General features: G+C 51.4%; 11 protein-coding genes across 11 annotated transcripts; 8 read left to right on the top strand and 3 right to left on the bottom strand.

The window, feature by feature from the left end:
* Window positions 1-193: 193 nt before the first annotated feature.
* On the bottom strand, window positions 194-2324 carry PC9H_000432 (uncharacterized protein; the record flags this gene model as incomplete). The annotated part of the gene is made up of 9 exons (XM_036770088.1): window positions 194-420; window positions 479-505; window positions 560-723; window positions 781-911; window positions 966-1342; window positions 1409-1672; window positions 1738-1839; window positions 1897-2086; window positions 2139-2324. The coding sequence occupies 9 exons, from the start codon at window positions 2322-2324 to the stop codon at window positions 194-196; spliced, it is 1668 nt and encodes a 555-aa protein (XP_036635933.1).
* A 448-nt stretch (window positions 2325-2772) lies between these two features.
* On the top strand, window positions 2773-4028 carry PC9H_000431 (uncharacterized protein; the record flags this gene model as incomplete). Its single annotated transcript, XM_036770087.1, has 3 exons — window positions 2773-3390; window positions 3648-3918; window positions 3988-4028. 3 exons carry the CDS (start codon window positions 2773-2775, stop codon window positions 4026-4028), a joined length of 930 nt encoding a protein of 309 aa, XP_036635932.1.
* Window positions 4029-4574: 546 nt separating this feature from the next.
* On the bottom strand, window positions 4575-7933 carry PC9H_000430 (uncharacterized protein; the record flags this gene model as incomplete). The annotated part of the gene is made up of 2 exons (XM_036770086.1): window positions 4575-7812; window positions 7875-7933. 2 exons carry the CDS (start codon window positions 7931-7933, stop codon window positions 4575-4577), a joined length of 3297 nt encoding a protein of 1098 aa, XP_036635931.1.
* A 963-nt stretch (window positions 7934-8896) lies between these two features.
* Window positions 8897-10035, top strand: PC9H_000429 (uncharacterized protein; the record flags this gene model as incomplete). The annotated part of the gene is made up of 4 exons (XM_036770085.1): window positions 8897-9231; window positions 9295-9391; window positions 9447-9520; window positions 9579-10035. The coding sequence occupies 4 exons, from the start codon at window positions 8897-8899 to the stop codon at window positions 10033-10035; spliced, it is 963 nt and encodes a 320-aa protein (XP_036635930.1).
* A 412-nt stretch (window positions 10036-10447) lies between these two features.
* On the bottom strand, window positions 10448-11473 carry PC9H_000428 (uncharacterized protein; the record flags this gene model as incomplete). Its single annotated transcript, XM_036770084.1, has 3 exons — window positions 10448-10578; window positions 10638-11102; window positions 11164-11473. 3 exons carry the CDS (start codon window positions 11471-11473, stop codon window positions 10448-10450), a joined length of 906 nt encoding a protein of 301 aa, XP_036635929.1.
* A 655-nt stretch (window positions 11474-12128) lies between these two features.
* PC9H_000427 (uncharacterized protein) lies at window positions 12129-13526 on the top strand (the record flags this gene model as incomplete). The annotated part of the gene is made up of 4 exons (XM_036770083.1): window positions 12129-12539; window positions 12596-12759; window positions 12815-13224; window positions 13276-13526. The coding sequence occupies 4 exons, from the start codon at window positions 12129-12131 to the stop codon at window positions 13524-13526; spliced, it is 1236 nt and encodes a 411-aa protein (XP_036635928.1).
* An 805-nt stretch (window positions 13527-14331) lies between these two features.
* On the top strand, window positions 14332-15136 carry PC9H_000426 (uncharacterized protein; the record flags this gene model as incomplete). The annotated part of the gene is made up of 4 exons (XM_036770082.1): window positions 14332-14666; window positions 14720-14820; window positions 14872-14976; window positions 15036-15136. 4 exons carry the CDS (start codon window positions 14332-14334, stop codon window positions 15134-15136), a joined length of 642 nt encoding a protein of 213 aa, XP_036635927.1.
* A 935-nt stretch (window positions 15137-16071) lies between these two features.
* Window positions 16072-16800, top strand: PC9H_000425 (uncharacterized protein; the record flags this gene model as incomplete). Its single annotated transcript, XM_036770081.1, has 3 exons — window positions 16072-16412; window positions 16461-16561; window positions 16610-16800. 3 exons carry the CDS (start codon window positions 16072-16074, stop codon window positions 16798-16800), a joined length of 633 nt encoding a protein of 210 aa, XP_036635926.1.
* Window positions 16801-17923: 1123 nt separating this feature from the next.
* Window positions 17924-18875, top strand: PC9H_000424 (uncharacterized protein; the record flags this gene model as incomplete). The annotated part of the gene is made up of 2 exons (XM_036770080.1): window positions 17924-18644; window positions 18694-18875. The coding sequence occupies 2 exons, from the start codon at window positions 17924-17926 to the stop codon at window positions 18873-18875; spliced, it is 903 nt and encodes a 300-aa protein (XP_036635925.1).
* Window positions 18876-19444: 569 nt separating this feature from the next.
* On the top strand, window positions 19445-20622 carry PC9H_000423 (uncharacterized protein; the record flags this gene model as incomplete). Its single annotated transcript, XM_036770079.1, has 7 exons — window positions 19445-19513; window positions 19567-19632; window positions 19688-19890; window positions 19958-20145; window positions 20201-20227; window positions 20488-20550; window positions 20600-20622. 7 exons carry the CDS (start codon window positions 19445-19447, stop codon window positions 20620-20622), a joined length of 639 nt encoding a protein of 212 aa, XP_036635924.1.
* A 772-nt stretch (window positions 20623-21394) lies between these two features.
* Window positions 21395-21999, top strand: PC9H_000422 (uncharacterized protein; the record flags this gene model as incomplete). The annotated part of the gene is made up of 2 exons (XM_036770078.1): window positions 21395-21487; window positions 21550-21999. The coding sequence occupies 2 exons, from the start codon at window positions 21395-21397 to the stop codon at window positions 21997-21999; spliced, it is 543 nt and encodes a 180-aa protein (XP_036635923.1).
* Window positions 22000-22018: the final 19 nt, after the last annotated feature.

Genomic DNA, 22018 nt, shown 5'->3' with positions numbered 1-22018 from the left:
TAATTATGTTTCTGAAGTTTAGTTTGCTTAGAAAACACTGCCCGCGGTGGAGACTCTATGTATGAGCTGAGAAGGTTTGTTTTGCATTGTTGATGCGCGTCGACGGAACTTGAACTTGAACCGTGTAGCTCCCGCTTACCCTAGGATTGGGTACAGGATTCAGTTAAGAAACAGCTGCGTAGTCAACTTATTCCTAAATAACATCCTTCAACTGCGTCTTTGGGATGGCAGCTGCAAACGCCTTCCTTGCCAATCGTGTCTTCGTCCTCTGCTCGTAAGCAAACCCAAACCCGATCAAGTCAAAGTCTGTAAAGGCGGTTCCTAAGAATGATAATCCGAATGGTACGCCTGGTGCGGGGTAGAATGTCGTGGGCCCGGCGGAGCCAATAGTTACGTTGTCAGGATAGAACCCGAGCGGAACTTCGGTCAGTAAAGTCAGTCCCCGTAGATTCAATAAGTCAGTAGGTGTACGCCTTACCAGTGATAATCGGATACCCCGCAATCGCTAATTCACGGCCGTGAAGTGAGACATGTCACGGTTCGAATCTGACGTGCTTACCGGCGGGGACTGTTGTGAAGCCAGTAGACGGAAGCACCAACGCGTCGAGGCGATGTGCTTTCAAGGCTGCATCGATTCCTCGCGTTTTCCCCAATTCTTGATCGAACGCCAATGCCTTGAAGAAAGCGTCATCAAATCCGTTGGTAGCTTCCGAGCTGATGAGCCTATAATTTCCAGGTATCAACATGAACAATACATTGCGTACAAGAAAAGAAACATACTCTGACTGATCTTCAAGTTGAGGTGGTTCCTCCAACTCGGGGTGGTCATCATTGAACTTGATCAAATCCGCTAAACTTCGTACTCCAGATGGATTTTTCTTGAGAGCCTCGTACCAGTCGTTGAGTTGGACCTATATCAAGCAAGGGTTATACCGCAAGATATGGCTGGTGTCGTGTTAGGTTACCTTGAAGTCAACATCAAGTACAAGAGTCTCGTTGTTAGAGATGGCAATTTCGTCGGCGGAAGGCAAGTCTGCAGGATCCACCACGGTCGCTCCAAGGCTGCGAATGATATCTAGAGCACGATTGAAAGCCACGTTGACCGACGGGTCAGTCCCAGTGATGCTATCGTCTGTGAACACGCGTCGAGGGACGCCAATACGCTTTCCTCTCAACGCATTCTTGTTCAGTGCTTTCGTATAATCAGGGACGCGCGAAGGTTGGGCCAGGGTGAAGTTGTCGTTGGCGTCTTTGCCTGCGATCACAGACAAGACGATGGCTGCATCTGTCAGAGAGCGCGTCATGGGGCCGACAGTGTCTTGATGTGCCGAAATGGGTATAACTAGTTACGATGTCATGGATCCATGCTCAGACTACGTTTTGAGTGGGTAGTGCAAGAAGCGCGCACCTCCTGCTCGAGACGTCAAGCCCACGGTGGGCTTAATTCCCGCGAGGTTGTTGTTACTTGAAGGACAGGTTATACTTCCGTCTGTCTCCGTGCCGAGACTAACAGCAGTCAGCCCAATAGATGTCGCCACCCCTGATCCGGAAGATGATCCACATGGATCAGCATTAGGAAAGTAGGCATTGGTATTTTGTCCACCACGCCCCGACCACCCCGATGGCAGGCTACCAGCTCGGAAGTGGGCAAATTCTGACAAGTTCGCCTTGCCTAGAAACACGGAATCACGGAATTACGGCAAACTGACACACGTGTTCAATCCCAAGGAGACTCACCGAGAATGATGGCTCCAGCCTTACGGAGTCGTTTTACCACCCCAGCGTCTTCTGGGACAACAGATCCCAATAGGCTGAACGACCCAGCAGTTGTATTCATTCCTGGTGGTCTTAGTGAGCACTAGGTCTATACCTACTCAAGCGTGATTATTAACATACCCTCTGAAGCAATAGTAGCAATATTGTCCTTCAAGAGAATCGGGATGCCATGCAGGGTGCTGCGGGCTCCCTTCAGCTTTCGTTCACGATCTAGAGATGCTGCTTGTGCCAAAGCAGAAGGGTTCAGCTCCAAGACAGCTCTCAATGCAGGTCCTTTCAAATTTACTTCCTCAATTCGGGCGAAGTAAGCCTGCGGATGGTCAGGAATTAATGGACTCTTCAGATGCTAGATAACGACGCACCTTTACGAGATCGACACTGGTAAAGTGACCAGCATTAAGACCCGCTTGCAATTCCGGGACTGAGGCTTCATACAAATCCGGAAAAGTGATGGGTTTAGCTCGCGTCGCAAATGGGAAGGAAAGTATGCTTGGGATGCAAAGACATTGCCCCGTAATGGCCAAGACGAACAGCAACCCGACCAACATGGTGAATCGGTGGACCAGAATATGCGCGCAATCTTGACTCTTTAAACCTAGCGAGTCGTGCCCTGCGTAGCCCCTTCTATGAGACGGTTTCTCGCACATGCCCCAACTGATAACGAATTAATCCCTCGAGAAGGCATTGCGCCCGTTGAAAATAGCCAAGGGGCACCCACGGCACTGCGACTCGCCGCGTGGGCATGAGAATACTAGCTTGTAATTAACCCAAATATCTAGTTAGAGCGTGGAACTTGGGGGAACAGTTCACGGAGCTTTACGAGAATGGCGAGTCGTAGCCGCAACATGAGTACTGTGTTGCGCAATGAAGTGCAATCGAGTGAACTCACTATATAATCCATCCAATAAGTGTATGATGATTTTGTCGTCAGAGTATAGGCTGTGTCGGTTGCCCATTGTGAAGGTTGGCAAGTTAGACGCCAGCCATCCTGTTAGCATGCACCTTCCAACTGAAATCCTGCTGGCAATAATTGAAGGTTTGGCCAACGACCGACCGACATTGCTGCGCCTCATTCTTGTTTCTCGCCGATTCAATGTTCTCGCTCTACTCCCTTTATATGAAAAGATATCGTTCTTGGTGTATAGCATCTACTTTAAAAAACAACTGGCGTCAGTCGAAAGCTTATGTAGAGATATCGAAACAAATCCCGGCATGCAGTTCACCACTACCTTTATCTTCGAGTATAAATGCTCTTCTTCTACTATCAGTCGAGCTCATCTCCTGATATCTCGAATCCTCCCATATCTTCCCAATCTTCGCAGTCTCGTTGTAGAATTCATACTTACTGAAGCCGTCGATCCTGCGATCCTGCGACTACTCCCATCTACGGCGCGCCTCACGTACCTCTATTTGGCCTGTGGCAGTCATAGGGCAAGTTTCTTACAGCATATTGTGCTCGTTCCGACATTGGAGGAAATCACAATACCGAACTTCTACCCCAAAGACGAAGAAACTCAGATTGTCAACAAGTTATCGTCCAAAGAGCTGCCGAACCTTCGCTCCCTTGCACTATCTGTGGAGAATTCGCTACTCTTCGACAATCTGACTTCGCTGGTCAGTCTGGTCATCACTTCCGATCGCATTCAATCTAGATTCGTCGAGCTCGAGTTCGCATTGCGCCATCTTTCTGGAGCATTTGCTTCCATTCGCTTCCTTGCCTTGCAGTTTGTGGACATGAACACCATGGCATCGTTACTCTCTTGTTTCCTCAACCTTGAATATATATCAGTCTCGAAAGCCCCCTCGGTATGGCTGCACTCGTGTTACCCCATCTATCCGGTACTCATAATGGCACCTTCCGTTCGTTCTAGTCGCCCTCTCAAGCTCATGACCTTGGTGTCGTGTTTTCCAGAACCACAAATATCAAGTTGAAATACATACGATTCGGCTGCTCGGAATACGATATACGCCCCTTTGCTCAAACCCTCTTTGATTCCATGAAGCACCTAGTCGTTGTCGATTGGAAATCAACGAAGGGTGACTGGCGCCTGAGCAGAGGCTCGAAGTCCGCTATTTTGATAGCCAACCCAGATGACCAAGGCGATCGGTGGGAGCCTATGTATCAAGCTGTCGAGGATTATGGTGAGTTTGTCGGAACTGTTAAATATATCATATTTGTCCAAGCATTGACAACTTGTTTACCCTACGAAGTTCGTAAGGCAGATAATAACCGAAATGGAATAGCGGCCTAGTCACTCTCTGCGCATCTGGCCGATCTCACCGTCCGTTGTACCTCCAATCATTTCACTCTGTCGTTTCAATCTTTGTACACCAATACAGGGGGATGGCTTTCCCCCACCCTAATAGCTTTTCTTGAAATATTGGATGCAGACCACCAGCAACACACTCTCGTATTAGGGGATGAGAATATGTGCTTCTAATTAACCCATAGTTCCCTGACCGTTACGAGAATGGCGACTCATAGCTGTGGCATGAGCGCAACACGAGAATCGAACATGCTTAGACTCAGACCTCAGAATCCATCCGATACAAGATGCATAAAGGATAGCAAAGTGTGTAATGATACATATGTATTCCAGAGCGAAGATGATGATATGTAGAGTATCAATGGATGAATGATTGCATGCAGAGGGTCCGGAAATTGTGGCAATGACGATAATAATGGAGAATAAGATAACGAATCTCGGAGGGAAATGTAGAAATCCAACAGTATCGAGTAAACAAAATTAGAAGGCCAGACGCACTTCACTATGATCGATATACGATCGGAACGTAAGTCACCGCCGCCCAACCAGTAGAGCGTCCATTTCACCGCTTCCGCTGATTAATACAGCAAGCCAGCCGAACATGGACATCAAGAAGCGCACCATCCACGCTGGATCCGCGCCGATGCCAATGCCTGGCCGGAGCTGCATAGCCAATGCAATATCAATGGCTGAGCGGATGGGTCGTGGCTGGCGAGGACGCGCAACTTCAGCGGGTTTAGGGGAAGGCACTGCCACAGATTCAGGGGGCTCAGGGGTCGATGAAGGTTGCGAAGTAGAAGCCTCCTGGCTGTCATCGAATGAGCCAGGAAGGGACCGTCTCAATTGCATCGGTTCGGGAGCGATTGGCTTTTCAGCTTGCGCCGGGCTCACAGCTTCGGGTTGTACGATGTCTTGGGTCTCCGACGTACTGGGTACGGAAGAATGTGCAAGTTCAGCCGCTTTAGGTTCGTCGCTGGGGGTTTCGGCTGACTGAGCACTACCCAAAGGCTGGGCTTGGGCTTCGATGGGGCTAACTTTAGGCCTGAAATTGAACGACCGCTTCTCCTTCAAAGTGAAGTTGCCACTGGAGAGACCAAGTGGGGGGGCATCCGCTGCTCGAACAGACCAAGCAGGTAACTTGTTCTCTTTATCCCGAATGTCGCCTTCACTTGCCTCAGAGATCTTCATCTCCACCACCTCAGGCTTTGTGACCACGGGAAGCCCCGCAAGGGGAGTTCGCCTTGCAGGCGAGATGAGGGGCGGAGGAGAGCTCGGCGGGGTAGGCGTTTGTAGGGGAGTGGGTAGGGGAGACTGAGTGGGAGAAGGTGATGGACTGGGCGCCTTCACGTCGTCCCCGGCGGGCTTCTCAGCATCAGGAATACACAGCCCACCGTTCGACGTCCTGGGTCTACTTGGTGTGGGGGCTGAAATGACCAATGCTGGTAGAAGTTGTGGGGAATTGATGTTCGAAGCCATGGCAGCTCCTTCCTCTCTTCCAGCGGCAGACGCTGATCTAACGAGCTCGAGGTAAAACCTGCCTGCCGGGGACATTGGAAGAGGTACGTCGAGTGGAAGAGGAAGAAGGTCGGGGTCAGGATGTTCGTCTTCGTCCACAACATCAACGTCGCCGTCTTCCACCTTCTTTGCGGCAAAGACATCCTCGTCCTCGTTGACCAATTCCTCTCGTACGTCCGCCTGAAGTAAATTCGAAGTGTTGAATGTAGATTCGTCATGTTTGTTGTCGTAAAAGTCGTGAGCGTCGTCATTATTATCGTCATACGCTTGCGCGAAAAGAGTGTTATCGACCTCGCCATTCTCCTTCTCAGCATCTTCATGCTCGTTGGCCGGCCAATTACTGAGTCCGGCCGAAACAGCGAGTGTCTCTGGGATCGAGACCTCAGTATCCTCGAGCACCACTACCTCTCTCTCCGCGACCTCCTCAACTACCTCTCCCACCGCCGCAACCTCTACCACGTGCGCCGACCCGCCTTCTTCCTCTGTCTCGTCCTCGAAGCTAATCAAGTCTTCGCCAACAGCCGTATCCTCGCCCGCACTCGTGTTTCCAACCTTTGTCTCAGGTGCATCGTCTTCCTCAAATGCCATCAGCTCTATATCATCCGCTTCCCGACGTTCCCCTTCGCGCGTGAACACTGGTGGCAATGGTGGCGCCGGTGAAGGCGAGCCCCAGACATCAGAATGGTCGTGCCAGTCGACGCTTGCTCCAGAGCTGAAGGACGGTAATTCGGGTGTCCAACCACTGACGACCTTCGTTTCCTTCTCGGGTTTCCCCTCCCATCCAATCTTCTGCTCGTGAGTCGCTTCGGTATGTACCTGCCCGGCGAACATGAATTCAGGTCGCATCGGCGTCGTTCCGGGCGTTGAATGGATTGAATGTGGAACGAACAACTCCATAGTGGGCGACGACGGCGATGACGAAGACGACGAGTCAGTGGATATGGAACCGGTGGATTGAGAGGCGGATACTGGAGCGTCTTCCACGACCATTAAGGATGCTGGTCGAGGTGCTTCGGCAACGGCGGTAGGGGAAGTAGAGGAGCCGGAGAGGGAGAGAGCGATGGACTCAGGAGCAGATGGCGAGGCGCGGAAACGAAGGTCGACAAGGTCAACCTCGCTGCGATGATCCTCCTCCTCCTTGACCGACACTTCCCCGGAAGGCGTAAGGACACTGTCCTTGTTCATGACAGAGGGTACATCTGATGGGATATCCTTGACCACGTCTTTGGTATCCATAGTCGTCACTGATTCCGTTTCCACTCGAGCCACCCGGACCAATGAGCCCATCGACGCACTTGGCGTAATTGATGGCGTCGTGAGGTCAATAAGGTCACTTCCGGTCGATTTGCTGCGACTAAGCGCGATGTGCGGAGGAGACAACAGAGTGAACCCAGGAGTCGGTTTGTCAGAACGAGGGGACGGCGAAACAACACGGTGGATGGGCTGGAGAGTGATCACCTCTGCACCGTCGCTCGAACTTGAATGGGAGTCGGATCTCCCGTGTCCGAGTTTGGTCCGTCGGGGAAGCGGCGGCGAAGATTTGCTGCGTTGAGGGTACGTGGCAAACCTCGCGCTGTTGAACCCTGGTGACGAACGAGATTTTGAGACTGACGGTCGTGGAGAACCTAAACGTGACTGACGTATCGGGGTGCTTGGAATCAATGGAAGGGAAAGAGGAAGTCCAACTGAACGAGAAGGAGGAGAGGCATAAGGGGACACTGGGTCCTTGTCGTGAAGAGAATAAGGCGGTGAAGGATGCATAGGCGAAGGATGGGCATATGAAGGCACTGGAGACGAGGGAGGAGAGAACGGAGAAGGAGGTGGTAGTTGACCCAAAGTGGAGAGAGGTATCAGCGGCATTGACGGAGCGTCTGCCGGCTTCACCAGCTCCCCCGTAATATCGTCGCTAACCTCTTCGGAGCGACCGTCATCCAGGACAGTCTGTAACGGCAAGCGCACCTCCCGCACGCCGGGCTCGGCCACTGTTGGAAGAAGTTCAACTTCAGAGCCGTCAAGCTCGAGTGCGCCCATGCGTGTGGTTGCACGCCCAAATGTGAGCCGGCGTCCAGTTACCCGTATTTTGCATCTCCGGCGGAGGATTACGAGCAGGTAGAGGGCGAAGAAGGAAACGCCTGAGTAGGCGAGTAAAGTCGGAAGTGGGGTCATGATGTACTTCGCCTCAGGCGAAGACAGTTCGTCCGAATCCAAACTTTCGGCGGGAGGAGGGATGGTCGCCCGTCTGTGCAGCGGTGCTCTGTTTGTTGGACGCCACTTGAGCTCAGCAAGACAAATGTGAATAGTGAAAATTGGATGTACCTTGCGAGCACGATTACCGCAGAGAGCAGAACGGCGATGGCGGAGGTAAGATTCCTCATTCTGGGTGAGGAAGAACAGGCAACTGACCGTCCGCCAGCAAGCCAATTATCAGTCGCCTCCTCGAGGAGAACACGATGTTCTAACACGTGACCCTGTACGTCTTGGATGATCGTCCCACTTCCAGTCTTGGGTTAAAACCTCCGTGCACCTGCGGGACCATGCAAAATCAACGACACATAGCGGCGGCACGCTACAGGATGAATGCACGAGGCCGAATCGTGCTCAACGGCCATATGAATAACGCACCGAATCCATAGGATACTCTATATAGCCTTCAAAACGCGCTCTATGTCCCGCCGGTCTCACATCGCAGGAATTGCGATTCTTTGAAGCATCTGGCTCAGAAGTCGAGCTAGGCTCCGTTCTAATCCCGTTTCCGCTCATCTCGACGCGATGCCGAGTTCTTGGTGACGTCGGATGCCTTCGATGTTCTGTGCCCAGAAGTACTGGACTTTATCCGATATCCCACCACCGTGGGTATGAATATCTAATCTGTCGGGCCCGCTGGCGTTACTCTACATCCGTGTACTGGATTTCTACTATCTTCCAGAGTCTGACAGAGCGATGCTTGAACAAGAGGAACCGCCGGATTCCAAGTACACCTTGACAATGTCTTTTCAAATGTTTACCGAGTATACTAGACGGAGATCAACTCGTCAATCATCATTCAACTTGTTCCCAACAGCCAATGCAGACCCGAAGCATTGCCATCTACGCGGATTATCTTGGCCGTCCTTCTGAAGGCTACGCGTTATACATAAATACCAGCCCATCTCAGGAATCAACCAGAGCATCACAGCATCTTTCTGTCTCCTTCTTCTGTGTGACACCAGTCTCAACCCCCACACTCTTTCAGTACCCCACACTCCTTACAGGTTGCCTTTCTGTACCCTTAACTTCCTCCTCCCTTATCACCGTATACTCTAATCTACATACCGACGAACCTACCTAATCCAAACCAAATGACACCCCTTCGTTTCCGCTCCCTCTTCCGCTATCTCCCATTCATAGCCCTCGTATCCCTCGTCGCCCTTCTCCCGGCAGTTGACGCGGCCCACAACTCCGTCTACCTCATCCGCAACGCCGAAGAGCCCTCCCTCGGCTTCGCAGGCCTGACCCCCGTTGGCCAGAAACGCGCTGACGAGTGTCTCCCAAAAGTCTTCGGCGCGTCCTCAGCGTATAACATTGGCTTGATCATCGCCTGTACGCCAGATGTCAACACCACCGATTGCCATACTTCCATCGCGACAGCGAATCCGCTCGCTACTGCTCTGAAGTTGACTGTGAACACTCAATGGTGGGTCTTGAAGCGCCCTCTACTAGAGTAGCGTCATATAATACTGAATTTACGTTTTCGTAGCTCTACGATCGAATCCAATACAACCTCGCCCACTTGTGTCCCCGATCTCATCAACACCTTCAGCAAGAACAGCGATAAAAGCATTCTCATCGTCTGGGTAAGCCTCCTTTTTCCCTGCTGTCTTATTCGCTCGCTAATCATATCCTGACTAGGATGTTGAACACATCGGTGACCTCCTTGACGAGTTCGATCTAGAGAACGACGAGCCTGACTATCCCGAAGAATGGTATGACATCTCCATTCTTATTTCCCCATACTCAGACTCATATTTCCTTACCATTTAGGCCTGATATCATTTTCACGCTTCGCAATAACTACTTCATCGGCCAGGAATCCCAGAACTGCCCCGACATTGACGGTCCTTCTACTGGCGCAGCCGCCAAAGCCTCTACCACCTCTTCATTCCGTTCAGCCAGCCTCGGCGCTCCCACCCTCGACGAACCCATAACCACCACCGAAGGTGATGCTCCAGTCGAAGGAGAGCCCACTGAAAGCGAGGCACCCACCAGCGAAGCCGTCCCCGAACCTGTCACCACTATCGCCGTCCCAGAGGCTACTCCCACTGAATCCGCCGTATCAGAAGAGACTCCCTTGCCCACCGAATCCACTGACCCCGCTGCCGTCCCCGAGCCAACCGCGGCACCGACCGAGGAAGCCCTCGTCGAGCAGCCTCCCGTGCAGAAGATGAGGCGCAGGCACATGAAGAAGCGTCTCTCCTTCGAGGACAGGTTCATTCATTGAATCTCTGCCGAAGTGACTGAATGACTGAAATAATGGCTTGGTAGACTTTACGATCTTTCTGAACAACTGCCGCTATGATGACGAGAACTAGTACACAATACGCCGCTGCCGCCTGTCTCTTTGTTTGTTTCTTCTTTGCTTTTCGTTCCCTTCGTTCTTTCTGTTGGCTGCCGTTTGTCTTTATCTGTATCTTTCCCTATTGTTTCCGATGTTCGATGATACCCCGAATTGTTTCATTGTCCTCTATCTTATACATATTTACTATTAGCCACTTCCTTATACCTATCGAATTTCGTATTCTTCTAGAGTGAATAAAACTGCTTGATGCACATAAAACAAAGGCAAATAAATAGACGCAACACGATGCTGGAACAGAACAGAAATAGATACAACAGCCTGCCAGGGGCCGATCTTAATTGGGCCGATGTCCGAAGTGAACGAGACTCATAATCAGTTGCTTGAGGGTGAAAGGTGGACTCGGAGGCGAGGGGACGGTTGTCGGGACATAGTCGGGTGAGGGGGCGTGGTTATCGTGCGCAGAGTCTACAACAGATTTAGCCAATCAAAACGGGGAACGCCCCAGAGCACACGCAAATACATACAATATAGCACAGGGGCCATCAAGCGTTCGTCGAAATACAGCGCCAACGACGCTGCGACCATGAACTGGACCGACAATCGGCCAGCGTGGCCGTTCGGTGCAACCTTACAGGTAACGGGCACTCCTTGAACGAGTAGCCCGACTTCAGCGCCGGGGAAGACCTTGCCCGAGTACCCCAAAGCGTACAGCGTTTCAGGCGGAACCAAAGACCGTAGGCTCCCCGTATCGAGTATGAAGTTGGTTACTATCGCTGGTTTGTGTGGTAAGAATGCGGGGTGAGTGGGCGTCGCCGTCGGTTTTGGCTTGTCCGTGAGCTGGACGGCGAAGCGCCACGCCATGAGGCCCGTAAGGCGCCCGTGAGCGATGCGGATACCAGCGCAAGGCAGGGAGGTGATCTCCGTGGTGAGGGGTATGATGTCTGCCCCGAGAGCCGCATTGAGCTCGAGTCGAGTCGGAACGTCATTGTCTACTGGGGTAAACCGTTAATGGAACCCCTTCAAGTCGAGAGGCGCAAATCGGAGACGCACCTGTCACGAAGGCATCATCAAGGGCTGTCGTGCTGCTGTACTTGTACTTCCCGACATGCGAGTCGCTGCGCGAGACCGACACGCTTGGTGCGTAGGTGTGCGAGGAAATGGATGAGCGGATGCTCTCCTGCTCATAGTCATTGGAATGGTGCGAGTCGAGACTGGCTTTGCGTAGAGTCTGTGGCGCCCATTTGGACGCTGAGGTCAGTGCGGGCGTTATGGTTCCGGTACTGCTTTCGGAAGACCTGGTCGAAGCGTCGTCCTTCCACGGAGAGACGTCCAAACTCGATGACCGAAGTTTAGGAGGCATCGTAGCAGTAGACTTGCGGTGCGGGTGTAGAGGCTGAGAGGGTCCTAGAGCCTGGGATTAAATGTCTGCGAACTGGACCAGGTACTCGGATGGTTTCAAGGTAATGATTGGCCGCGTGTATGCAGTGCGACCATGGAATGGGGCAAAGCGTTGATGGCCATTCATTATGCAAGTAACGCCGGAGATGCCTTCGAAACGTCCCCCCTGTTACGTAACTAACGCGCGCAGTGCGCAAGGCATGCTCGTACGACCCCCTTCCGTGAAACGTCCCTTTCGATGGTGGCGCGTCTGAGGATTGAGAAAAGGCAAGGATTTGGGAAGTGGGCTCCGAATTTGCAAGGTCGCAGGTGGCGGCGCATTGGCCGGTGCGCTGGGTTCTTTGTGAAGAATGGGGCTAGTCTGGTCGTCCAGTCGTAACGACAAAGGATGTCGTGAAACGGACATTCTTATCATCCTCCCCGACGCAAGATGGTGGTGAAGGAGTGAAATGGGACCCTTGGCCTGATGGACCTTTGACGCGATCACATGATCTGCAAGCCAGTGCGCGTCCTTTAAATTCGAACGTCTTCAAGAGGTCCTTTGTGCCCTCTTTTCAACGGTAATGCGAAAACTTTTAAAAGGGAGCTCTCAGGCCTTTACTTTTCAAACAACTCCCATGTCTACCTACGCAGGAACACCCAAAGCTACGCCAACCAAACCAGCCACTGCGAACAGCAGCCCAGCCCCGCCGAACTTCTTCAATACCGCGTCTGACACCCCATTTACCTGGAACCAGAGTGGAAAGAATACTGCGCCAGTGCCTCTCACCAGTGGCACTGCTAAGACTCCCGCCGCGGCTACGGGGTCAAGTGCGCCGGGGGCGACAACGGACGTGAACGCGAAACAGAGCGCGAGCTCAGCTACGCAACCGTTCAAGTTTAATATCCTCACTTCGCCCAGGGTCACCATGTCCGCTCCTTCTCCTTCTGTCAGCAGCACCCCAGTCGCACTCACCAAAGTCCCTACTATGCCACCCGTAAGAAAGCATGACACTTACTACTTCGCGGATGGATCCGTCATTATTCAAGTATGTTTGTCACCTGCCTTCACATCGAATTACTGGCCTTGATACTCGTCTTACAGGTTGGCGAGGTGCTATTCAACCTCCACCAGTCGATCTTGACGCTTCACTCGAAGCAGAAATTCGTCGAGCTCGGGTTAGCGTTTCGCACCTACAGCGCGCCTCTCGTCCTCAAAGGCGTCAACCTGAAGGACTTCGAGTGCCTCTTGGGTGTTCTCTACCCGCAGTACGTACCCACATCTCTCCAAACGCACCCCAAAACACTCACCACCACTTTCCAGGAATCTCGGCATCGAGGAAGAAACACGCACCGTCGAGCAGTGGGTATCCATCATGAAGCAGGCGCATATGTGGGACATCGAGCCCCTCAAGCAGCGCGCCGCGAAGCACTTGAGCACCATGACGATGCCCCCCGCCGAGCGCGTCAACCTCTACCAGAACTGCGCGATGGGCACCTCCCCGGACCTCCTCCCCGCCCTGCTGGCGCTCAGCCAACAGGAGGCGCCGGTCGGACTCGAGGACGCGAGGCTGCTTGGGCTGGAGACGTTCACGAAGCTCGTGCGCATTCGGGAGAGGCGGCTCATGGACGTCGCGCGGGGTGTTGAGGCGGGGAGCACGAAGACTTTACTGCGCGGCCTTATACAGGAGGATATCCTTGGCCTGTGCGCAGACAAACCCGTTGCGCAGACTGGTGAGATTCCTATGATTATTGGTAGATGACATGCAAATGACTGATTTGTAGCTTTGGAGGTACGGGGGTCACCGAACAACGAGAGTTCACCAAATCCGAACACGTATTCGTTACCTGCATTATCCTTACTGCCATCTCCGCCTTCACGTACACCTTCTACGTCGTCCTCTACTTCTTCGAGTCGCTCATCCGTAGATGGACTTGACGACGCAGTCAAAGTCGAGAAGCCCGCCAGGGATGACGCGGACGATTCAGGCGACTCCTACGCCTCCGACGCCTCCGACGCGTCGGATGAAGATTAATATATGGTCACCTACTTCCCTACATCTACGCACCCGTAATATGCACGCTATTTTTGAATGCTCTGCTCCTTACTACTTACTAGTGACTTACTGTTTACTGCATATTGTGTATCTGCTTCTTGGATATTGAATATTGGATAGTAATCTGATTCTGCATTTGTCTACCTACACTTTGTGTTTATGATATTTCGATACTGGATTGAGTGCCTTCGTAGTGCATTCACGAAAAGACCAGCCCCCTGAGTGTAATAAAGGAGATTGAAAGGGTGAATCGTGCGACCCTACCCCTTTCCTTGTTTCAACGACACACTGCAGACTCGTCGACTTTCCTCCTATTGAAGGGTATCCCAACCAGTGGATAGTTGTAGCTGTAATAATACCGTCTCCGATTTCCACGATCTCTGATGACTTAGCCGCAATGTATTTCCGACCTCCGTAGCCTGGCAGCCTGGGATTTCGAGAGGGATTCTATTCGTGTACGGCGCTTTCGTCAAGTAGTGAGTCATCCGATGAGCGGAACACCTTCGACACTAACAGTTGTTAGTTTGTTGCATAGACTTCTTCCGATTTTCGAGCTTCCCTGGATCCCTCCGGTTTCCGCAATGCGGATTGTAATTGTCTACCCGCCCGTCGTCATGCTCCGGAATGTGCTTTGCGCTACGCTAGCGGAAGTTGGTGGCGGCATATCCAGGACAAGTGGGGACTAGAGTCGTTCGCATAAAGCACTGGTAGTAGCGGCCTTAGTCAGTAGCAGCCTTTCCACCCACTTCACCAACAGTATCAACTTAACATCCTAGAAACAGCCATGTACAAACAACTCTTGCTCCTCGTGATCGCCGCCTCCATGGCATCGGCCATGAACGTGAACCTCCTCGCTGCCCGTGCGACTACGACAACCACCTCCACCTCCACCACTACCACCGGCACATCGACCACATCCACGGGTACAACCTCCACTACTTCGACTGGCACCACTACCGTCGGCGGTAGCTCCAGCTCGTCTGTCAGTTCGAGCGCTAGCACGTCGACTACTTCGGTTCCCCCGCCCGCAGCAGGCGTTGCCATCCACCCGAACGGCAATAACGCAAAGTGCATGGATGTACGCGGTGGATCTGTCGCTAATGGCACGCCTGTGCAGATGTACGTCATCACCCAAACCTCTTGATGTTGTCTGATCTTCAAGCGAATTGTAGCTATGACTGCAACGGCACGAACGCGCAGAAGTGGACAATTCAAAAGGGGCAGACGAAAGTTAGACTCGCGGGAACAAACTTCTGCCTTGACGCCGGTGGCAGTAAGCAAATCCGCCTTCTAACAGTAATACTACTAATACTTTCTTTCGTAGACCCAGGCAATGGTGTTGGCATGAAAATTTGGACATGTTACGACAACCTCGCCGCTCAGGAATGGTTTTACACTGGCGACAATCGCATTGCCTTGCTTAACAAAGGTCTGTAGTCTATAATTTTGCTCGCTTGTCATTCATTTGACTTAATTCTACTCACGCAGGTCAATGCCTTGATCTCAACGGTGGAAGGTTGAGCAATGGTAATCAACTCCAAACTTGGAGGTGCACCGACTTTAACACCAACCAAGTTTGGAGCACGTAGCTTTTAGTGTAGTAGCAGTCATGTATCACATTTTACTGTCTTATGTCTCCAGTGGTTCTTCATGCATCCGTAAAACATCACGTACAATTGCAATGATGTCCCTTACAACCCCGTTTCATCCTGGAAGTAAACGAATAACGCCTGACACAAGTACAAACAAACCCCTCCCACTTCCTCGTCGCCACAATGTTCGTCCACACTGAATGGCAAAATCCCAACGGTGTAGACCCATGCCATCATTGCATTCCTACGTTGCTTGACACCAACTGGAGGCAACCGTGCGACTCTCGTGTAGCATATACATTTAACCAACTTCAGCATTGTTCCACGAGGTTCGTTCAGAAACTAAGCTAGAAAGGGGTTGCAATACTGTAGGCATCGAGTAGTTACGACCCCTAGCTGCAAAATAGTGTTGCGACACCACCACGAACGTCTAAACGGCTGCTCGCAATATAGCTCGAAACTTAGTTCTCTCTCGGAAGGGGGACGATCTTCGGGCGACAGTCATCCCGAAAAATCCAGACATTCCCATTGGCTCGCCGCCGCCGCAACGCATCAGTTCCGTGGCGTTTGACTCGCGCCGAAGCGATACTTCCCTCGACAAAAGCATATTATCCCGGTTCCGCGTGGGGGTGGTCGTTCGCCGTACTCGGAAATCGGCATCTGATTGAGGATTAGTGGGAGGTACGCTCGTCCCAGTGAGTGCAGGCGAGTGCATGGCTTTTTGGCTTTCGTTCCGAAATACGGATGATGTGTCGGCATGTGGCATCCGCTCTTTAGGAGGCCTCTCACTTCCGAAGTCCATCGGTATGTTAGGAGACTTCGTGGATGTGCTGCACAGCGAGAGCATTTGTATAAATAGTCGCTCGTACTGAGTTGTATCCGCAGCAATTTCAGCTTTCTGACCAAGGTATCGCCAATTCAATCATATCAAAATGTTTAGCAAAGTCATCGCCTTCGCCCTCGTCGCTGTTTCCACGGTCGCAGCCATGGACTTAAACCACTTGGCTGCTCGCCAGGGAACCACTACCACCACTACCACCACTTCCAGCACGTCGTCAACAACGTCGTCCGCGTCCTCGGCTACCACCACTGCCACTTCTACGGCGACGACAACTACAGCTGCTTCTTCCTCCGGCACATCGAGCGCGTCTTCGTCTACCACTTCATCCATGGTGCCAACAGCCACAGGTGCACCCATCCACCCCAACGGTAATCGTGGTAAGTGCATGGATGTACGAGGCAATACGCTCGTCAACGGCACTCCAGTTCAAATGTTTGTGCATATATTTCAAAGCCATTCCCTGTCTGATTCCCTGTGCAGCTATGATTGCAATGGCACAGGCGCGCAAAAATGGATTGTACAGAAGGGCCAGACGAAAGTTCGTCTAGCTGGTACGAACTTTTGCCTCGACGCTGGGAGCAGTAAGCGCGTTTCATCTAATTTTCTCAACCAACTAACCCATGATTCAGACCCAGCAAACAGCGTTCGCATGAAAATATGGCAATGCTATGACAATCTCCCTGCGCAAGAGTGGTATTACACAGGCGACAACCGCATTGCTCTATTTAACAAAGGCAAGGGATTCGTCCACCTAGCCTCGTCCTTGCTCATCATTATACTTTTTCAGGATTATGTCTTGACCTTACGGACGGGAGATTGAGCAATGCCAACCAGCTTCAGACCTGGAAGTGCACCGATTTCAACACCAATCAGATTTGGACCCTTTAAGAAGTAACTTAATCCGAAGCACGCACCACATATTTACGAGCCAAATGTCACACCACGCAGATTATTTTTACAAAATAGCAGCTGCTTTAAACAATGTAGCGCCATTCAATTTTCGACCCACGTAAATCCTTTAAATGCTCGAACCAGGGAATTATAATCCGCAACGTATGTCACTATGACTTTCGGGTTTGGCACATGAACTTTGCTTGTAGTACTAAATCAGATTGATTTTCGAATAAAGTTTGTAACTCATTGTCAGGATGTAAGTGGGCAGCAATATCACGTCGGGTACGATACGACCGATCGAAGGGAAATATATTTTCTACGTGTATCCAATCATTCCGCCAAAGTCTCATTTTTTGGCGATCGCATTGGCAAAGGTGCTACAATGTAACGGGCGACTTCCGAGGTCCGCGAGACGGAGAAGAGAACTGAGAGACGGTGAGTCAACCGGAACCTGTGTTGACGAGACAAAGGTACAGGAGTCGAGCGGCGGAGTACAAGTACGATACGCGGGAAACGCCGAGAGGAGTCCGTAGTGGTAACGACTACAAGCATAGCGCATAAGAGATACAGGTGAGTGCATAGTAATCTACGAAAGGCCGTGAACTAAGTAGAATGTCCATGAATAGCTAGAACGGCCGTGACCATGAAGGGCCTGACCCTCACATACAAGAAATTCAGGTAATCGACGCGCTTTAGTCATCAAAACGACAAACCTTGGGTCTAATCCTGACGTGACACTGCGCTTCAAGCGCGTCCATTGTTTCGTATCAGCCGGAGGCAAATTGAGGTCCTGGATGGAGTAGATGACAAGGGCAATGGCCATGAAGGCGACAGTCGCTCCAGCTACGCATCTGTCCCCACAGCTCTGCAGGACATGTGTGATCCTACCTGGAGAAGTACTCTCGTGGGTTTGTCGAGCTTCGACCCTTCATCAGGCCAACAAAACCTGGCTGCCGCCGAGGTCCTGCTGCTCTCGACGCCGAGGACGTTGTGTGTTTTGAATTCAATTGGAATTATCGCGAAGTCACGTCTGATACAATACGCCCAATATGACCTCCCTCCGCTTGGGCCCTGGTCCCTCTCCTTGGGACAGCCCAGATAAGAAGCTTCCAACCGGCGAACTTGCACGCTACGATGTGCAGTCACCTACGCCACAGAGATATCACATCGCCAGTCTGGAGTTCTTCGTCGACGACACGGAGACGGCCGTCTACAGGGGATCACTAAAACAACCCGATAATCCAGAGCTCGAGAAAGTCGTGGTCAAGACGGACTTCTTCGCTGAGACTCTGCGACAGGGCGCTCTCGAACACGAGGCCGACATGTACGAGCTTCATCTGTCTAGCCTACAGGGCCTATCGATACCGTACTGCTATGGTCTATTCCAGCATAAAGGCGAAGGAGATAGGGTCTCATCTTTCCTCGTCCTTGAGGATTGCCGTGATCGGATTAAAGATGCTAGCAGTTTAACAAACTCGTTCAAGTACGGTTACACCTTCCATCTTGTGAATGTCGTTTACCGAGTATTTGCGAGCAGGCTGAAAGCACTTGATGCGCTATATGGTATTCATTGCGCGGGATACACCCATGGCGACCTTTCTTTGAACAATATCACTGATAAAGATGGCGAACCTTTCTTCATCGACCTGGAGACTGCTGAACCTCACAAATGTGAAATGTCGGAGAGAATCATGGTTGGGGAAGAGAAGAGAGACATTGAATGCGACGAAATTGATATCTGCTGTATGTTACTTGAGATTTGGGCCGACGGTACGCACATTACAATTTTTTCCCTTATGTAAACTAACACTATCATTAGAGGATGTCAATGTCAAGGGTTTCTTCGTATTTCGAAGAGCATACCTTCGGAGGGAGAATATAGATTTCCTACTCTCCCGTCTCATTCATCACAACAGGAATACAGAGGTATTCCGCCCATTCGTTGAACAGCTGGTAGAAAAGATTGAGGCAGAACGAGAGTATTGGAGGAAGGCCCCATAAATCCCCAGTTCTGAAATCTTATCGAAGTGCAGCGCCGCAGCTTTGGGCACCGATTGGCGTATGAAGAGACTTGGTTAGAGGTGACGCTCTGATAACGATCGGCAAAATGGCGCAAATGGCTCACAAGACCCCGATATCGTCAATTTCGGAGAAATTCAGTCAATATCGTTGGAGTACCCGTCGTCTTGTACATCCTCGGCCCCACTCTCCCGCGTACTTCGTGCCAGAATATGTGGAGTAGGCTCAACCGTGAGGATAGCACACCTTATTTGCTCTCTTTGGCTGAAATATCGGATAAAGTTCAGTCAGAGACCCCGCTCCTATGCATCAAAGGATGACGATGATCTACCTACCGTTGTTGTAGCATGGCTTCCCTCCCGATGTTGAAGCGCTTCCGCCCTCGCAGCCTCGGAAGAACTGTTCAGCCATAAGGCGATTATCGCTTGGCCTACGCTCAACTGACAGTAACTTCTATATATCATTTTGTTGCCCCCGCGGCTCCGCACAGTGTCTAGTATAAAACGAGCGCGACTTGAGAGGGTAACCGTCAATCAAAGCAATTTGTCAAGATGAGATCCACTCTCGCCTTGTCATCACTAGCGTTCGTGGGTAGTGCGTACGCGCACACGATCTTCCAGGTACGTCCTTTTACGCACGTCCCAAACCTCAATGTGCTGACGAAAGGCAACAGGAACTCTGGGTAAACGGAGTCGCACAAGGCCACAACGTCGGCATCCGAGTTCCAACTTACAACGGAGTATGTCTTACATTTGGATCGCGAAGTTGCTCCCAATTATAACTACATGCAATAGCCCATCACAGATGTTACCTCCAACGATGTCATTTGTAACGGCGGAATTAACCCATTCTTGCAACCCATGTCTCAGGCCATCATCAACGTCCCTGCTGGTGCGAGCGTTACCGCTGAATGGCACCATGGTGGCTCGGGACCTGACCCGAACGATGCATCCGACCCCATTGACCCCTCCCACAAGGGACCTATAATTGCCTATCTGTATGTCGGATATGCTAACAATGTTGCGACGACTGACTGCTAAGTGCTAACCCCGGGTCCAAAACAGTGCGAAAGTTCCATCTGCCCTGCAAACCGACGTGACTGGCCTTGATTGGTTCAAGATCTACGAAGACGGCTACGGACCGGGTACGGAGTGGGCTGTAGACAGACTCATCGCCAACAATGGTCTCGTCACCTTCAAAATTCCTCAGTGTATCCCAAATGGAGAATATCTTCTCCGCGTTGAACTAATTGGTATGTTTGTTGCAAAACCGTTTCCCAGTTTGAGAGTTAACTCGTTTGATTCCAGCCCTCCACGGAGCGGGCTCTTACCCAGGTCATTATGAATATCTTCACTCGTCGCCATTTTGGTATTAATGTCCGTCTTTCGATATACAGGTGCCCAGCTTTATGTGAGTTCCATAATCACTCGTAGCCAGCCGCGACGCTGAGCAGGATCACAATAGATGGAATGCGCTCAACTCCAGATCACTGGTGGTGGGAATGCAACACCTTCCCCCATTGCGCACTTCCCTGGTGCCTACAGTGGTGCGTTTACCTCGAGAACCCAAAGGAATGCATACTTACCTTGCGTAGGCACCGACCCTGGCATCCTCATCGGCATCTACTATCCTCCAGTCACGAACTACACTATTCCAGGTATGCAATACGTACCGATGAGAGCGAACTTGACTCATGGATTCATTAGGACCTGCTGTTTTCTCCTGCTGAACAACCCCCGCAACTTCTCCCGTTGTCGCTCTCCCTGATTTGGAAGATGCCAACTTGTACCTTTCTCTACACCGTTAATGAAATTGTTCTCAAATGTCTTGATAAATCCACATGGTTGGCGGTCCATATACGTTTGGCGCCTAAATGTCGCGCAATAGCGACACACGGCGTGGATATGAATGGAAGTATGCTAGAAATCACAGTGAAGACTATCTCGGCAATGTAGCTGCTAGTCCGTCGCATTGTGGTTTGGCCACGGCATTACTATGCATTCCGCGTGGTTGCGTAGAGAAAGGCGAGTCAGCGTGGAATTCTGTCGTGTTGAGCCAGTCTGAGTTGTTGAACTACAGGGACAATCACGACGAGGGATATTGATTCTTTAATCTTGAGTTAGCGATGCACTTGCTTGATCATGCTCCGTTGGCCACTTCGATTTCACAATGAACGCAATTCGGCAAAAGCACAGCAAGCAAGTGCTACATGCGGATACACTTGATTTTCGTCAGCGGGAACATGGCCTAGAAAGGTGGGTATGCATTCTTGGAAGGATGTGTCCACTAGCTTCACAGAGCGTCCATACTGCTACTGTTCCTGCCCGCAGAGCAATCAGACTTGTCCACGAGAAACTCGGAAAGCGTGTCGTCTTTCAGATGGAGGACTATCATTAGGCGAAAGGTATATAATAGCATGTACGCTCACTTAACTCCCTCAGGTTGCATTCTCTCTTCAAAGTCCTAGCAGCAGCATCTTCAGGTCATCACCAGTCACTACAATGAAGTTCTCTCTCGCCGTCGTTGCCTCCTTGTTCTTCGCCGCCCAGGCCGTTGCGCTACCTGCTGAGCTCAAGGACGCTGAGGCCGCCAATGTACGGATATTACTACAGCCACTACATTCTTTCGTTGTGCTGACTGTATACGTTTCATTTAGGTTGCTCATGGCTGCCCCAATGGAAAGAGAGCCACACCTTTGTACCGAGCATTCAACCCTTCGGTCACCGACCACTTCTACACCACCAATGCTGTAGAGGTTCGAAATGCTCGTGGCTATCAGCAGGAGGGCCAGGCTGGTCGAGTTTTCTCCCGCCAGGAATCTTCAACCATTCCATTCTACCGCCTTTACAACCCGTCGAACGCGGACCACTTCTACACCACCAACCGGGGGGAGGCCGATAATGCCGCCAACACCCTTGGCTACAATCGCGAGGGTGTTGCCGGCTACGTCTTCGGTGCACCGATCTGTGGCTCCGTTCCACTGTACCGTTTGTACCAAGTTGGCTCTGTCAACCACTTTTATACCACCAACCAGTGGGAGGCCGACAACGCTGCAAACACCCTTGGTTACACCCGTGAAGGTGTTGCTGGATATATCCTCCAGTGATCGCCTATGTCATTTGCTT

Source organism: Pleurotus ostreatus (genome assembly GCF_014466165.1).
Source record: "Pleurotus ostreatus strain PC9 chromosome Unknown scaffold_1, whole genome shotgun sequence".
Taxonomy (NCBI): domain Eukaryota; kingdom Fungi; phylum Basidiomycota; class Agaricomycetes; order Agaricales; family Pleurotaceae; genus Pleurotus; species Pleurotus ostreatus.
The sequence above is the reverse complement of the archived record's forward strand: the minus strand, read 5'-3'. Positions and strand labels throughout refer to the sequence as shown.